Source organism: Ammospiza nelsoni, chromosome 35 (genome assembly GCF_027579445.1).
Source record: "Ammospiza nelsoni isolate bAmmNel1 chromosome 35, bAmmNel1.pri, whole genome shotgun sequence".
NCBI lineage: Eukaryota > Metazoa > Chordata > Aves > Passeriformes > Passerellidae > Ammospiza > Ammospiza nelsoni.
In genome coordinates this window covers 2,047,721-2,063,304 of record NC_080667.1, presented here as the reverse complement: position 1 = coordinate 2,063,304, position 15,584 = coordinate 2,047,721, and the positions used below count along the sequence as shown (strand labels likewise).

At 57.3% G+C, this 15,584-nt stretch overlaps 1 protein-coding gene across 1 annotated transcript; it reads left to right on the top strand.

Annotated features, from left to right (window-relative positions):
• Window positions 1-3,249: 3,249 nt before the first annotated feature.
• Window positions 3,250-15,130, top strand: GATA1 (GATA binding protein 1). The gene is given in 8 exon segments (XM_059491548.1): window positions 3,250-3,403; window positions 6,590-6,744; window positions 8,486-8,539; window positions 8,542-8,655; window positions 10,652-10,797; window positions 12,058-12,183; window positions 14,765-14,865; window positions 14,867-15,130. Coding segments are annotated over 7 exon segments (894 nt in total). The 5' UTR covers window positions 3,250-3,403; window positions 6,590-6,617; the 3' UTR covers window positions 15,093-15,130.
• Window positions 15,131-15,584: the final 454 nt, after the last annotated feature.

Sequence of the window (15,584 nt, the reverse complement as noted above, 5' to 3'; positions counted from 1 at the left end):
TGGGGTGGAAACCTCGAATTTGGGGTGAAAACTTTGAATTTGGGGTGAAAACTTTGAATTTGGGGTGAAAACCTCGGATTTGGGGTGGAAACCTCGGATTTGGGGTGAAAACCTCGGATTTGGGGCCGGAGCTGCAGCAGGACATGGAAACCGCCCAGGTTGGACCCAAAACCTCCAGATTTGAGCCCAAATCTCAGGTGAGGAGAACAAAAAAATCTTCATTTTGGGGGTTGGAAATGTGGGGCAGAAAACGTTCAGTCTTAGGGTGAAAATTGCTGAGTTTTGTTCAAAAATCCCCAACTTCAGGCTGCAAATTCCTGGTTTTATGAATGAAAATTTTCAGCTTTACCTTGAAACCCCCAAATTTAGATTAAATCTCCCAGTTTTGGGTTAAAACTTATAATTTTGGATGAGGATTGTGAATTTTGGGTTGAAATTTGTAATTTTGAGCTGAAACATCCAATTTTTGGGGTTGGCAATAGAAGTTTCAGGCTGAAAATTCCGATTTTGGGTTGAAAATTTCCGATTTTGGGGCAGAAAATACCAAATTTGGGATAAAAAGCCTGACTTTAGTGCCGAAAATGAGAATTTTGGACCAAAAAATCTCCAAGTTCTGTTATTAAGGTGAAAATTTTCATTTTGGTGTTTGAAAGCCCCAATCTGGGAATGGATTTAACAATTTTAGATAAAATTTCCTCGTTTCAGGGTAAAACCACCCAGGTTTGGGACTCAGCTCCATTTCTCCTGAAATCCCCAATTTTGTGTCCTAAAAATGCAAAATTTGGGGCTGAAATTCCCTGAATTGTTACCAGAAAAATGAAATTAGGCCTGAAAATCCCCGTTTTGATGCCAACACTGTGAATTCCAGGCTGAAAATCCCAAACTTTGGCTGAAAATGCTGAATTTTACCCTGAAACCTCAAATTTTAGACTGGAAATCCTGAACTTTGGTCCAAAGATCTCAAATTTTAGGTTTAAAAACCTGAATTTTACCCTGAAATTCAAAATTTTTTGCTCCCAACTCAATTTTTCCCTCAATAATTCTTTTTTTTGGGTTTATTGAGGACTAAAAATGCCCAAATTTGGGCTCAAAATCCCCGTTTTGCTGCTGAAAAAAGTGAATTTGAGGCCAAAAATCCCAAATTTTTACTTGACAGCCTCAAATTTCATGCTGCAAACCTCACTTTTGGTCCAAACTGACAAATTTTAGGCTGAAAATCCTTTTTTTTTTTTTTTTTTTTTCCCTCGAAACCTCAAATTTTGGGGCTAAAAATGCCAAATTTTCAGTTCAAACCCCCAATTTCGGTGCTGGAAAAAATAACTTTCGGACTGAAAATTGCAAATTTCGAGCTGAAAACTTCAAATTTGAGGCTGAAAGCCCCTGAAGTTTGTGCTGAAATCCCTGAAATTTGGGGTGTCAGGCCCTGATATTGGGGTAAAAGCCCTGAAATTTGGGGTGCCAGTTCTGAATTTGGGGTGCCAGTGTGGCATTGAAGGTGTCACTCCCCAGCTTTGGGGTTCCCCTCCAGTTTTGGGGTGCCATTCCCAGTTTTGGGGTGTCAGTGTGGAATTTGGGGGTTCCATTCCCGCTTTTGGGCTGTCCCCTCGTTTTTGGGGTGTCTCTCCCCGTTTTTGGGGTGCCGTTTTTGGGGTGCCATTGCCGGTTTTGGGGTGTCCCTTCCCCAGGCCCTGCCCCTGCTTGGGGTGTCAGTGTGGAATTTTGGGGTGCCATTCCCCATTTTTGGGGTGCCATTGCCGTTTTTGGGGTGCCATTCCCCATTTTTGGGGTGCCATTGCCGTTTTTGGGGTGCCATTCCCCATTTTTGGGGTGTCACTGTGGAATTTGGGGATGCCATTCCCCATTTTTGGGGTGTCTCTCCCCATTTTTGGGGTGCCGGTTTTGGGGTGCTGGTTTTTGGGTTCCATTCCCCATTTTTGGGGTGCTGGTTTTGGGGTGCCGTTTTCGGGTTCCATTCCCCATTTTTGGGGTTCCATTCCCCATTTTTGAGGTGCCGGTTTTGGGGTGCTGGTTTTTGGGTTCCATTCCCCATTTTTGGGGTGTCACTGTGGAATTTGGGGGTGCCATTCCCCATTTTTAGGGTGTCTCGCCCCATTTTTGGGGTGCTGGTTTTGGGGTTCCATTCCCCATTTTTGGGGTGTCCGTCCCCGCTCAGGCCCTGCCCCCGCTCTGGGGTGTCAGTGTGAAATTTGGGGTGCTGGTTTTGGGGTGCCATTCCCCAGTTTGAGGTGCTGGTTTTTGGGGTCTCTGTCAGTTTTTGGGGTGTCAGTGTGGAATTTGGGGTGCTGGTTTTGGGGTGCCATTGCCGGTTTTGGGGTGTCTGTCAGTTTTTGGGGTGCCGTTTTTGGAGTGTCCCTCCCCGCTCAGGCCCTGCCCCTGCTCTGGGGTGTCAGTGTGGATTTTGGGGGTGCCATTGCCGTTTTTGGGGTGCCATTCCCCATTTTCGGGGTGCCATTGCCGTTTTTGGGGTGTCTCTCCTTGGTTTTTGGGGTGCCATTCCTGGTTTTTGGGGTGTCACTCCCGCTCAGGCCCTGCCCCCGCTCTGGGGTGCCATTCCCGGTTTTTGGGGTGCCATTTTTGGGGTGTCAGTGTGGATTTTGGGGTGCCATTGCCGTTTTCGGGGTGTCCCTCCCCGCGCAGGCCCTGCCCCCTCTCTGGGGTGTCAGTGTGGATTTTGGGGTGCCGTTTTTGGGGTTCGATTCCCCGTTTTTGGTGTTCCATTCCCCATTTTTGGGGTGTCCCTCCCACGCAGGCCCTGCCCCCTCTATGGGGTGTCAGTGTGGAATTTGGGGGTGCCATTCTCCAAATTGGGGTGCTGGTTTTGGGGTGTCTGTCCGGTTTTGGGGTGCCGTTTTTGGGGTTCCATTCCCCGTTTTCGGGGTGTTCCTCCCGCTCAGGCCCTGCCCCTGCTCTGGGGTGTCAGTGTGGAATTTGGGGTGCTGGTTTTGGGGTGCCATTCTCCAGTTTGGGGTGCTGGTTTTGGGGTGTCTGTCCGGTTTTGGGGTGCTGGTTTTGGGGTGCTATTCCCCAGTTTGGGGTTTTGGTTTTGGGGTGCCATTCCCTGTTTTTGGGGTGCTGGTTTTGGGGTGTCTGTCCGGTTTTGGGGCGCTGGTTTTGGGGTTCCGTTCCCCGTTTTTGGGGTGTCCCTCCCCGCTCAGGCCCTGCCCCCGCTCTGGCCGGAGCTGATAAAGGGCCCCGGCCCCGCCCGGCCCCCCCCCAGCAACCGCCGCGGCCCCAGGATCTGATAAGGCCTTATCAGCCCCCGGCAGCCCCGGGGCCGTTACCGCCCCCCCCGGCTGCACCCCAAAACCCCAGAGCGCCCCAAAATCCCCAGAGCGCCCCGAAACCCCCCAAAGCCCAAAGGCCCCGGGGTCCCGCGGCCCAGGTGAGCTCTGAGCCCCAAACCCCCCCCCGGGGCCCCCCCAGATTTTGGGGTGTCCGAGGTGGGGGGGGGTGGGGGGAGGGGCGGGGTCCTGGAGCCCCTCCCACCCCCCCAGCCCCCCCCCCCGTGTCCGTCTGTCTGTCCGGGACAGGGACAGCGGGACGGGGACGGACACGGCGGCGCCAGGTCAGGGACCCCCGGGTTTGGGGGTTCAGGGGGGTCCCGGAGAGCTTGGGGGGCACTCGGGGGTTTGGGGGGGTCCCAGTTCGGGGATTTTGGGGTTGGGGGGGCCCAGTATGGAGGTTTGGGGGTTTGGGGGGTCCCGGGGGTTTGGGGGGTCCCAGTTTGGGGATTTTGGGGGTCCCAGGGGTTTGGGGGTCCCCAGTTTGGGGATTTTGGGGTTTGGGGATCCCTGGTTTTGGGATTTTGAGGTTCGAGGGTCCCCAGTTTGGGGGTTTCGGGGTTTGGGGGTGCCCAGTTTGGGGGTTTCGGGGTTTGGGGGTCCCAGTTTGGGGATTTTGGGGTTTGGAGTTCCCCAGTTTGGGGGTTTTGGGGTTCGGGGTTCCCCAGTTAGGGGTGGACAGGGTCTGGGGGTTCACAGGGGTTTTGGGACCCCCCAGTTTGGGGGTTTGGGGGTGCCCGGGGGTTTGGGGATTTTGGGGCACCCAGGGGTTTGGGGGTTCACAGGAGTTTTGGGATCCCCAGTTTGGGATTTTTGCGATTGGGGACCCCCCAGTTTGGAGATTTTGGGGTTTGGGGGTTCTCGGTTTGGGGGTTTGGGGATCTTGGGGGTTTGGGGGCACACAGGGTTTTGGGGATCCCCAGTTTGGGAATTTTGGGGTTTGGGGGCACCTAGAGGTTTGGGGGTTCCCAGGGGTTTGGGACCCCCCCCAGTTTGGAGATTTCGGGGTTCCCAGTTTGGGAATTTTGGGGTTTGAGGGTGCCCGCTTTGGGGGTTTTGGGGGTCGGGGGTCCCAGGGGTTTAGGGGTCCCGGTTGGGGGGTCCCCAGTTCGGGGCTTTGGGGTCCCCACTTTGGGGATTTTGGGGTTTGGGGGTCCCTGGTTTGGGGATTTTGGGGTTTGGGGGTCCCGGGTTTGGGGTGGTCAGGGTCTGGGGGTTCACAGGGGTTTTGGGAACCCCGATTTAGGGGATTTGGGGGTTCCGGTTTGGGGATTTTGGGGTTCAGGAGCACCCGGGGGTTTGGGGGTTCACAGGGGTTTTGGGACCCCCCAGTTTGGGGATTTTGGGGTTTGGGGGTTTGGGGTTCGGGGATTTTGTTGTTTGGGGGTTCCCGGGGGTTTGGGGGTTCCCAGTTTCGGGGTTTTAGGGTTTGGGACCCCCCAGTTTGGGGATTTTGTTGTTTGGGGGTTTGGGGGTTCCCAGTTGGGGGCTTTTGGGTTTGGGACCCCCCAGTTTGTGCCAGGTTTGGGGATTTTGGGGTTTGGGGGCACCCGGGCATTTGGGGGTCCCCAGTCTGGGGATTTGGGGGTTTGGGGGTCCCAAGTTTGGGGTGTTCAGGGTTTAGGGATTTCGGGGTCTGGGGGTTCCCAGGGGTTCAGGACTCCCCAATTTGGGGGTTTTGGGGTTTGGGGGTGCCCAGGGGTTTGGTACCCCCCGGTTTGGGGGTCCCAGCTTGGGGTTTTGGGGGTTCGAGGGTACCCGGTTTGGGAATTTGGGGGTTCGGGGGTTCCCAGTTTGGGGATTTTGGGGTTGGGGGGCACCCGGGGGTTTGGGGGTTCCCAGGAGTTTTGGGATCCCCGGGTTGAGGATTTTGGGGTTTGGGAGACACCCGTGGGTTTGGGACCCCCCAGTTTGGGGATTTTGGGGTTTGGGACCCCCCCAGTTTGGGGATTTTGGGGTTTGGGGGTCCCCGGTTTGGGGTGTTCAGGGTTTGGGGGTTCTTGGGGTCTGGGGGTTCCCAGGGGCTCAGGACCCCCCAAATTGGGGATTTTGGGGTTCGGGTGCACCCAGGGGTTTGGGGGTCCCCAGTTTGGGGATTTTGGGGTTCGGGACCCCCCAGTTTGGGGGTTTTGGGGTTTGGGGGCACCCAGGGGTTCTGGGGGAGACTTTGGGGTGCTGGCTGTGACCCGCAGGGGTTGGGGACCCCCAAATCCCCTTTTGGGCAGCCTGAGAGTTTGGGGTCCTGGGGGTCCAGGGGCTGATTTGGGGGGCACTGAGGGCTTTGGGGTTTTGGGGTCAGTCAGGGGTTTTGGGGTGCTGATGTGGTTGGCACTGAGGGCTTTGGGTTTTTGGGGTGCTGATTTGGGGTCCCACAGGATTTTGGGGTGCTGATGTGGGGGCTCTCTGCAGGCACCCCCCCCCCCGCCCCCGTGCCGGTTTTGGGGTCCCTCAGGGGTTTTAGGGGTGCTGATCTGGGGATTTTGGGGTGCTGCTTTGGGGATTTTGGGGTGCCGATCTGGGATTTTTGGGGTGCTGATCTGGGGTTTTTGGGGTGCTGCTTTGGGGATTTTGGGGTGCTGCTTTGGGGATTTTGGGGTGCCGATCTGGGGTTTTCGGGGTGATGACCGGGGTCACTCCACAGCCACCCCCCCATGTTGTTTTGGGGTGCTGCTTTGAGGATTTTGGGGTGCTGCTTTGGGGTCCCTCAGGGGTTTTTGGGGTGCTGCTTTGAGGATTTTGGGGTGCTGACCGGGCTCTCTCTGCAGGCATCCCCCGTGCCGTTTTTGGGGTGCTGATTTGGGGTCACTCAGGGGTTTTGGGGTGCTGATCTGGTGTCTCTCCACACGCACCCCCCGTGCCGGGTTTGGGGTGCTGCTTTGGGGTTTTTGGGGTGCTGCTTTGGTGTCTCTCCACAGCCACCCCCCGGTGCCGTTTTTGGGGTGCTGCTTTGGGGTTTTTGGGGTGCTGGTTTCGGGTTTTTGGGGTGCTGATTTGGTGTCTCTCCACAGCCACCCCCGGTGCCGTTTTTGGGGGTTTTTGGGGTGCTGGTTTGGGGTTTTGGGGTGCTGATTTGGTGTCTCTCCACAGCCGCCCCCCGTGCCGTTTTTGGGGTGCTGATTTGGGGATTTTGGGGTGCTGATTTGGGGATTTTGGGGTGCTGATTTCGGGTTTTGGGGGTGCTGATTTGGGGATTTTGGGGTGCTGATTTCGGGTTTTGGGGGTGCTGATTTGGGGATTTTGGGGTGCCTCAGGGGTTTTTGGGGTGCTGATTTGGTGTCCCTCCGCAGCGCCCCCGGTGCCGTTTTTGGGGTGCCCATGGAGTTTGTGACGCTGGGGGGGCCGGAGGGGCCCCCCCCGTTCCCGGACGAGGCCGGAGCGTTCCTGGGGCTGCCCGAGGGGCTGGAGCCGGGGGGGCTGCTGGGACCCCTCCCCCCCGCGCCAGGTAACCCCCGTGTCACCTGGGTGTCACCTGGGTGTCACCTCTGTCGCCTGCGTGTCACCTGTGTTATCTGTGTCACCTGCGTGTCACCTGGGTGTCATCCGTGTGTCACCTGTGTTATCTGTGTCACACCTGTGTCACCTCTGTGTCACACACACCTGTGTCACTTGCGTGTCACCCCTGTGTCACCTGAGTGTCACCTGTGTTATCTGTGTCACCTGTGTCACCCTCTGTGTCACACCTGTGTCACCTGGGTGTCACCCCTGTGTCACCTGGGTGTCACCTGTGTTATCTGTGTCACCTGTGTGTCACCCCCGGGTCACCTGTGTGTCACCTGGGTGTCACCTGAGTGTCACCTGTGTCACCCCCGTGTCACCCGTGTGTCACCCCTGTGTCACCCGTGTTATCTGTGTCACCTGTGTGTCACCTGTGTGTCACCCCCGTGTCACCTGGGTGTCACCCGTGTGTCACCTGTGTTATCTGTGTCACCTGGGTGTCACCCGTGTGTCACCCGTGTGTCACCCGTGTCACCTCTGTGTCACACCTGTGTCACCTGTGTGTCACCTGTGTTATCTGTGTCCACCCCCGTGTCACCTGGGTGTCACCTGTGTGTCACCCCTGTGTCACCTGTATGTCACCTGTGTCACCTGTGTGTCACCTGTGTGTCACCTGTGTCACCCGTGTGTCACCTGTGTTATCTGTGTCACCTGTGTGTCACCTGTATGTCACCTGTGTGTCACCCGTGTGTCACCTGTGTTATCTGTGTCACCTGTGTGTCACCTGGAGCTGGGGGGGGCTGCTGGGGCCCCTCCCCCCCCCCCGCGCCAGGTAACCCCCGTGTCACCTCTGTCACCTGGGTCTCCTCCTGTGTCGCCCCATGTCATCTGTACCTGTGTCACCCCTGGGTCACCCCCAATATCACCTCTGTCACCCCTGTGTCACCTCTGTCACCCCTGTGTCACCTGTGTCCTCCCTGTCCCCTCTGTCCCCCCGTCCCCCCCTGTCCCCAGTGTCCCCCTCTGTCCCCCGCTGTGGTCCCCACACGTGTCCCTGTGCCCCATCCCCAATGTCCCCAGTGTCCCCCTGTGCCACCCCTCACCGCTGTCCCCAATGTCCCCAGTGACGTCCCTGCTGTCCCCAGGCCGGCTGTCCCTGGTGCCCTGGGCTGAGGGGGGGTCCCTGGTGTCCCCAATGTCCCCCTGTGTCCCCCTGTGTCCCCAGGCCGGCTGTCCCCCGATGTCCCCACTGTCCCCAATGTTCCCGATGTCCCCAATGTCCCCTGTGTCCCCAGGCCGGCTGTCCCCTGGTGTCCCCAATGTCCCCACTGTCCCCAATGTCCCCGATGTCCCCCTGTGTCCCCAATGTCCCCCTGTGTTCCCGATGTCCCCAATGTCCCCAGGCCCTCTGTCCCTGGTGTCCCCAATGTCCCCTGTGTCCCCAATGTCCCCGATGTCCCCAATGTCCCCAGGCTGGCTGTCCCTGGTGTCCCTAATGTCCCCGATGTCCCCTGTGTCCCCACTGTCCCCGATGTCCCCGATGTCCCCGATGTCCCCAATGTCCCCCTGTGTCCCCAGGCCGGCTGTCCCTGGTGTCCCCAATGTCCCCAGTGATGTCCCCGATGTCCCCAATGTCCCCCTGTGTCCCCACTGTCCCCACTGTCCCCAATGTCCCCTGTGTCCCCAGGCCAGCTATCCCTGGTGTCCCCACTGTCCCCAATGTCCCCCTGTGTCCCCTGTGTCCCCAGGCCGGCTGTCCCTGGTGCCCTGGGCCGAGGGGGGGTCTCTGGGGGGTCCCTCGTGGCCCCCCCGCCCCCCCCCCCGGAGCCCCCCCGGTTCCTGGAGCTGCTGCAGCCGCCCCGGAGCCCCCCCAGGGCGGGACCCCCCCCAGTGCCCCCCCCGGCACCCCCAAACTGCGGTGAGAGCAGGGGGGGGCGGGGGGACTGGGAGGGACTGGGAGGGACTGGGGTAAACTGGGACTGGGATAAACTGGGATATACTGGGATAAACTGGGGTAAACTGGGATGGACTGGGGTAAACTGGGAATGGGATAAACTGGGATATACTGGGATAAACTGGGATGGATTGGGATAAAATGGGAATGGGACTGGGAATGGGAATGGGAGAGACTGGGATAAACTGGGATATACTGGGATGGACTGGGATAAACTGGGAATGGGATAAACTGGGGTAAACTGGGATATACTGGGATAAACTGGGAGAGACTGGGAGGGACTGGGAATGGGATATATTGGGATGGACTGGGATGTACTGGGAATGGGACTGGGAGAGACTGGGATAAACTGGGAATGGGACTGGGATTAACTGGGAGAGACTGGGATGGACTGGGAATGGGAATGGGACTGGGATAAACTGGGATATACTGGGATAAACTGGGACTGGGACTGGGATAAACTGGGAATGGGACTGAGGGGAACTAGGGGGCTGGGAATGGGACTGGGAATGGGGAGAACTGGGACAAACTGGGATAGACTGGGATAGACTGGGAGTGGGACTGGGGGGGAACGGGACATACTGGGATGAACTGGGAATGGGACTGGGATAAACTAGGATATACTGGGGTAAACTGGGATAAATTGGGATAGACTGGGATAAACTGGGAATGGGACTGGGAGAGACTGGGATATACTGGGAGGGACTGGGAGGGGATTGGGAGGGACTGGTGGGGCTCACTGGGAGGCACTGGTTCATACTGGGATGGACTGGGAAGCTTACTGGGGGTTGTACTGGTTTGTAGTGGAGCTGGTACTGGTCCATACTGGGGCACAGATTGGTTTGTGTTGGCTTGTACTGGTTTATGCTGGTCTATACTGGTTTATACTGGTGCAGGACATTCTATAGTGGTCTGTATTGGTTTATACTGGTGCAGGATATCTTACAGTGGTCTGTGCCGGTTTATACTGGTCTGTACTGGTTTGTACTGGTGTAGGATATGCAGTAGTGGTCTGTACTGGTTATACTGGTGTAGGATATTTTATAGTGGTCTGTACTGGTTTATACTGGTGCAGAATATCCTATAGTGGTCTGTACTGGTTTATACTGGAGTTTACTGTTCTGTACTGGTCCATACTGGTCCGTACTGGTTTATACTGGGCAGAGTGTGGGAACTGGGGGTAGGTGCTGGGCTGTGTGCTCTGGTGGTCCATGTGGGCTTGTACTGGTCCATAATGGTCTGTACTGGTTCTTACTGGTTTGTACTGGTCCATATTGGTCCGTACTGGTCCATAATGGTTTGTACTGGTTCTCACTGGTCCATACTGGGTCCATACTGGTCCATACTGGGCAGAGGCGCGCGAGTGTGTGAACTGCGGGGCGACGGCGACGCCGCTGTGGTGCCGGGTCTGTACTGGTCTGTACTGGTCCGTACTGGTCTGTATGGGTCCGTACTGGTCCATATGGGTCTGTACTGGTCCATACTGGCCCACACTGGCCCACACTGGTCCTTACTGGTCCTTACTGGTCCGTACTGGTCCGTGTTGGCCTGTACTGGTCTGTATGGGTCTGTACTGGTTCTCACTGGTCTGTACTGGCCCGTACTGGTCTGTATGGCTCTGTACTGTCCCATACTGGTTCTCACTGGTCCATATTGGTCTGTACTGGTCCATATGGTCTGTACTGGTCCATACTGGCCCATACTGGTTCTCACTGGTCTGTACTGGTCCATACTGGTCTGTACTGGTCCATAATGGTCCGTACTGGTCTGTACTGGTCCATAATGGTCCGTACTGGTTCTTACTGGTCTGTACTGGTTCTCACTGGTCCGTACTGGCCCATACTGGTTCTCACTGGTCCGTACTGGTTCTCACTGGTCCGTACTGGCCCGTACTGGTCTGTATGGCTCTGTACTGTCCCATACTGGTTCTCACTGGTCCGTACTGGTCCGTACTGGGCAGAGGCGCGCGAGTGCGTGAACTGCGGGGCGACGGCGACGCCGCTGTGGCGCAGGGACGGCACCGGGCACTACCTGTGCAACGCCTGCGGGCTGTACCACCGGCTCAACGGGCACAACCGGCCCCTCATCCGCCCCAAGAAACGCCTGGTGAGACCCCGACACCCCAAAAGCACCCCCAAAAAACACCCCAAAAACACCCCAAAAACACTCCGGGAGCCCAAACACACCCTGGGACCCCAAAAACACCTCGGGCACCCCAAAACCACCCCGGGACCCAAATACACCCCAAAAAGATCCCAAAAACACCCTGGGAACCCCAAATAACCCTGGGCACCCCAAATACACCCCGGGGAGCCCAAACACCGCCCAAAAACACCCTGGGACCCCAAAAACACCCCGAGGCCCCAAAAACACCCCTGGGAACCCAAAAATACACCTGGTCAGCCCCAAAACCCCCCAGGACCCCAAAATAATGCCCAGGGACCCCAAAATCACCCCAGAGACCCTAAAATACACCTGGGAAACCCAAAATCCAGCCCTGGGACCCCAGATTCCCCTAAACCCCTCCTTACACCCCAAAACTCCCTCAAGCCCCCCCAAATACCCCTCTAATGCCTCCCAGTCCCCTCAATCCCCCCAAAATCTCCTTTTAGTCCCCCCAACCCTTCCCAAATACCCCCAAACCTTCCTTACACCCCCAAATCCCCATCCAGCCTCCCAGACACCCCAAAATCCCCCAAACCCCCTCCTTACACACCCCCAAATCCTCTTTTAGTCTCCCCTTATGGCGAGACCCCTCCTTATGGCCCCAAATCCACCCCAAACCTTCTCTGTCACCCCCAAATCCCCTCTCAGTGCCCCCAAATCCCCTTGGAGTCCCCCAAACCCCTCCCAGTGCCCCCAGACCCCCTCTGTGCCCCCCAAACCCCTCCCAGTGCCCCCAAACCCCTCCCAGTGCCCCCAGACCCCCTCTGTGCCCCCCAAACCCCTCCCAGTGCCCCCAAACCCCTCTGTCCCCCCCCAACCCCTTCTCAGTGCCCCCCCCAGACCCCTCCCAGTGCCCTCAGACCCCCTCTGTGCCCCCCAATCTCCTCTCAGTGCCCCCAATCCCCTCCCAGTGCCCCCAAATCCCCTCTCAGTGCCCCCAGACCCCCTTTACCCCCCAAATTCCCTCTCAGTGCCCCCAATCCCCTCTCAGCGCCCCCAAACCCGCTCTGCTCCCCCAAATCCCCTCCGCTCCCCTTGGAGTCCCCCCAAACCCACTCTGCTCCCCCCATTCCCCTCTCACTGCCCCCCAATCCCCTCCCAGTGCCCCCAAATCCCCTTTACCCCCCCAAACCCCCTCTGCTCCCCCCAGACCCCCTCCCAGTGCCCCCAAAGCCCCCGTTCACCCTCTCCCGTTGGCAGCTGGTGAGCAAACGCGCCGGCACCGTGTGCAGCAACTGCCAGACCAGCACCACCACGCTGTGGAGGCGCAGCCCCCGCGGGGACCCCGTCTGCAACGCCTGCGGGCTCTACTACAAACTGCACCGGGTGAGGGACCCCAGAATATCCCTAAATACCCCTAAATATCCCTGAGATACCCCAAAATATCCCTGAGATACCCGAAAATACCCCTGAGATACCCCAAAATATCCCTGAGATACCCCAAAATATCCCTGAGTTACCCCAAAATATCCCTGAGATACCCGAAAATACCCCTGAGATACCCCAAAATATCCCTGAGATACCCCAAAATATCCCTGAGATACCCCACACCCCGTCTGCAACGCCTGCGGGCTCTACTACAAACTGCACCGGGTGAGGGACCCCAGAATATCCCTAAATACCCCTAAATATCCCTGAGATACCCCAAAATATCCCTGAGTTACCCCAAAATATCCCTGAGATACCCGAAAATACCCCTGAGATACCCCAAAATATCCCTGAGATACCCCAAAATATCCCTGAGATACCCCACACCCCGTCTGCAATGCATGCGGGCTGTACTACAAACTGCACCGGGTGAGGGACCCCAGAATACCCCTGAGATACCCCTAAATATCCCTGAGATACCCCAAAATATCCCTGAGTTACCCCAAAATATCCCTGAGATACCCCAAAATATCCCTGAGTTACCCCCAAAATATCCCTGAGATACCCCACACCCCGTCTGCAACGCCTGCGGGCTGCACTACAAACTGCACAGGGTAAGAGACGCCAAAATATCCCTAAGATACCCCAAAATACCCCAAAATATCCCTGAAATACCCCAAAATATCCCTAAAATACCCCTAAATATCCCTGAGATACCCCACACCCCGTCTGCAACGCCTGCAGGCTCTACTACAAACTGCACTGGGTGAGGGACCCCAAAATATCCCTAAAATATCCTTAAATATCCCTAAAATACCCCAAAATATCCGTAAAATACCCTCAAAATATCCCAAACCCCGTCTGCAACACCTGCAGGCTGTACTACAAACTGCACCGGGTGAGGGACCCCAAAATATCCCTAAAATAGCCCAAAATATCCCTGAAATACCCCTAAATATCCCTAAAATACCCCTAAATATCCCTGAGATACCCCAAAATATCCCTAAAACACCCCAAAATATCCCTGAGATACCCCAAAATATCCATGAGATAAACCAAACCCCGTCTGCAACGCCTGCGGGCTCTACTACAAACTGCACTGGGTGAGAGACCCTAAAATATTCCTAAAATATCCTTAAATATCCCTAAAATACCCCAAAATATCCCTGAGATACCCCACACCCCGTCTGCAACGCCTGCGGGCTGTACTACAAACTGCACATGGTGAGAGACCCCAAAATATCCCTAAAATACCCCAAAATATCCCTGAGATACCCCAAAATATCCCTAAAATACCCCAAAATATCCCTGAGATACCCCAAAATATCCCTAAAATACCCCAAAATATCCCTAAAACACCCCAAAATATCCCTGAGATACCCCAAAATATCCCTGAGATACCCCAAAATATCCCTAAAATACCCCAAAATATCCCTGAGATACCCCAAAATATCCCTAAAACACCCCAAACCCCGTCTGCAACGCCTGCAGGCTCTACTACAAACTGCACATGGTGAGGGACCCTAAAATATTCCTAAAACAATCCTAAAATATCCCTGAAACGCCCCAAAACATCCCTGAGTCACCCCAAAACCAGGCCAGGACATCGCGAACCCCCAAATCCCCTCAGGTCAAGGGGGGTGATGGGGCCCGGGGGGGAATTTTTGGGGGTCCGTCGGTGCTGGGGGTGGGGTGGGAACTTTGGGGGAGGTCCAGACCCCTGGCCGAGATTTTGGGAATCTCCCCAGATTTTGGGACACCCCCGGATTTGGGGACGCCTCCTCCAGGTTTCGGGACTAGCCTGGATTTGGGGTTCTCCCCGCGCAGATCTGGGGAATCTCCCTGGATTTTGGGACCCCCCCTGGATTACAGGACCACCCCAGATTTGGGGACCCTTTCCCCCTGGGTTTTGGGACCCTCCCCCGGATTTGGGGAATCCCCCTGGATTTCGGGACCCACCTGGACTTGGGGAATCCCTCCAGATTTGGGGATGCCCCCCTCCAGGTTTTGGGACCCCCCCTCCGATTTGGGGACCCTCTTCCGTTTCTGGGACCCCCCCGGATCTGGGTAATCCCCCCGGATTTCAGGATCTCCCCCGGATTTTGGGACCACCCTGGATTTGGAGACCCTCTCCCCCCCCCCCTGCGTTTTAGGACCCCTGGCCCAGATTTGGGGAATCCCCCCAGATTTGGGGAATCCCCCCAGATTTTGGGACCCTCCTGGATTTTGGGACCTCCTCCCCCGATTTGGGGATCTCCCCCAGATTTGGGGAATCCCCCCAGATTTTGGGACCCTCCTGGATTTTGGGAACCCCTTTCTGGATTTCCAGGAACTCCCCCCCGGATTTGAGGACCACCGCCCTCACCCCCCCCTCCCCAAGTTTGGGGACCCCTGGCCCGGATTATGGGACCTGCCCTGGGTTTGGGGACCCCTGGCCCGGATGTGGGGACACACTCCCAGGTTTGGGGACCCCTGGCCCAGATTTGGGGGACCCCCCCCCCACTTTTGTACCCCCTTAACCCCGTATCCCCCTCCCCAGGTGAACCGGCCGCTGACGATGCGCAAGGACGGCATCCAGACCCGCAACCGCAAGGTCTCGGCCAAGGGCAAGAAGCGGCGCCAGGGGGGGGGCGCCGGCCCCGGGGGGGTCCCCGAAACCTCGGCGGGGCCCCCCCTCCCCCTCCCCCCCCCCCGCGCCCCCCCAGCCGCCCCCCGAGGACCCGGCCTCGCTCTTCGCCCTCGGGCCCCTCGTGCTGTCCGGGCACCTGCTGCCCTTCCCCGGCCCCGCAGGGCCCTTCCTGGGGGGCGACTTCGGGGCCCCCCCCGCCCCCGGCGCGGCCCCCCCCGGGCTCAGCCCGCAGCTCTAACGGGGGGGGGGGGTCCCCAGTACAGTTCGGTACCGACAGAGCCCGGCTCGGCCTCGTTCTTTGGGGGCCGGGAATGGGGGGCGTGTCCAGCTGCGGGGTGGGGGGGCGGTGTTTGGGGGGAACACAAAAATCCTTAATAAAGGGGCTCCCCCACTGTGGACAACGAATGGTTGGACCCAAGATGGCGGCCTCCATGGGGCACGGGCAAGATGGCGGCCCCAATGAGCGCAGCCAACATGGCGGCCTCCATAGGACATCGGCAATATGGCGGCCCCAATGAGCACAGCCAACATGGCGGTCTCCATGAGCACAGCCAACATGGCGACCCCCTCAAGCACCGCCAATATGGCGACACTGCGAGCACAACCAACATGGCGGCCTCCATGAGCACAGCCAATACGGCAGTTTCCATAAGCACAGACAATATGGCGGCCTCCATAAGCACAGCCAACATGGCGGCCCGTGAAGCGGATGCCCCGCCCCACATTGGAC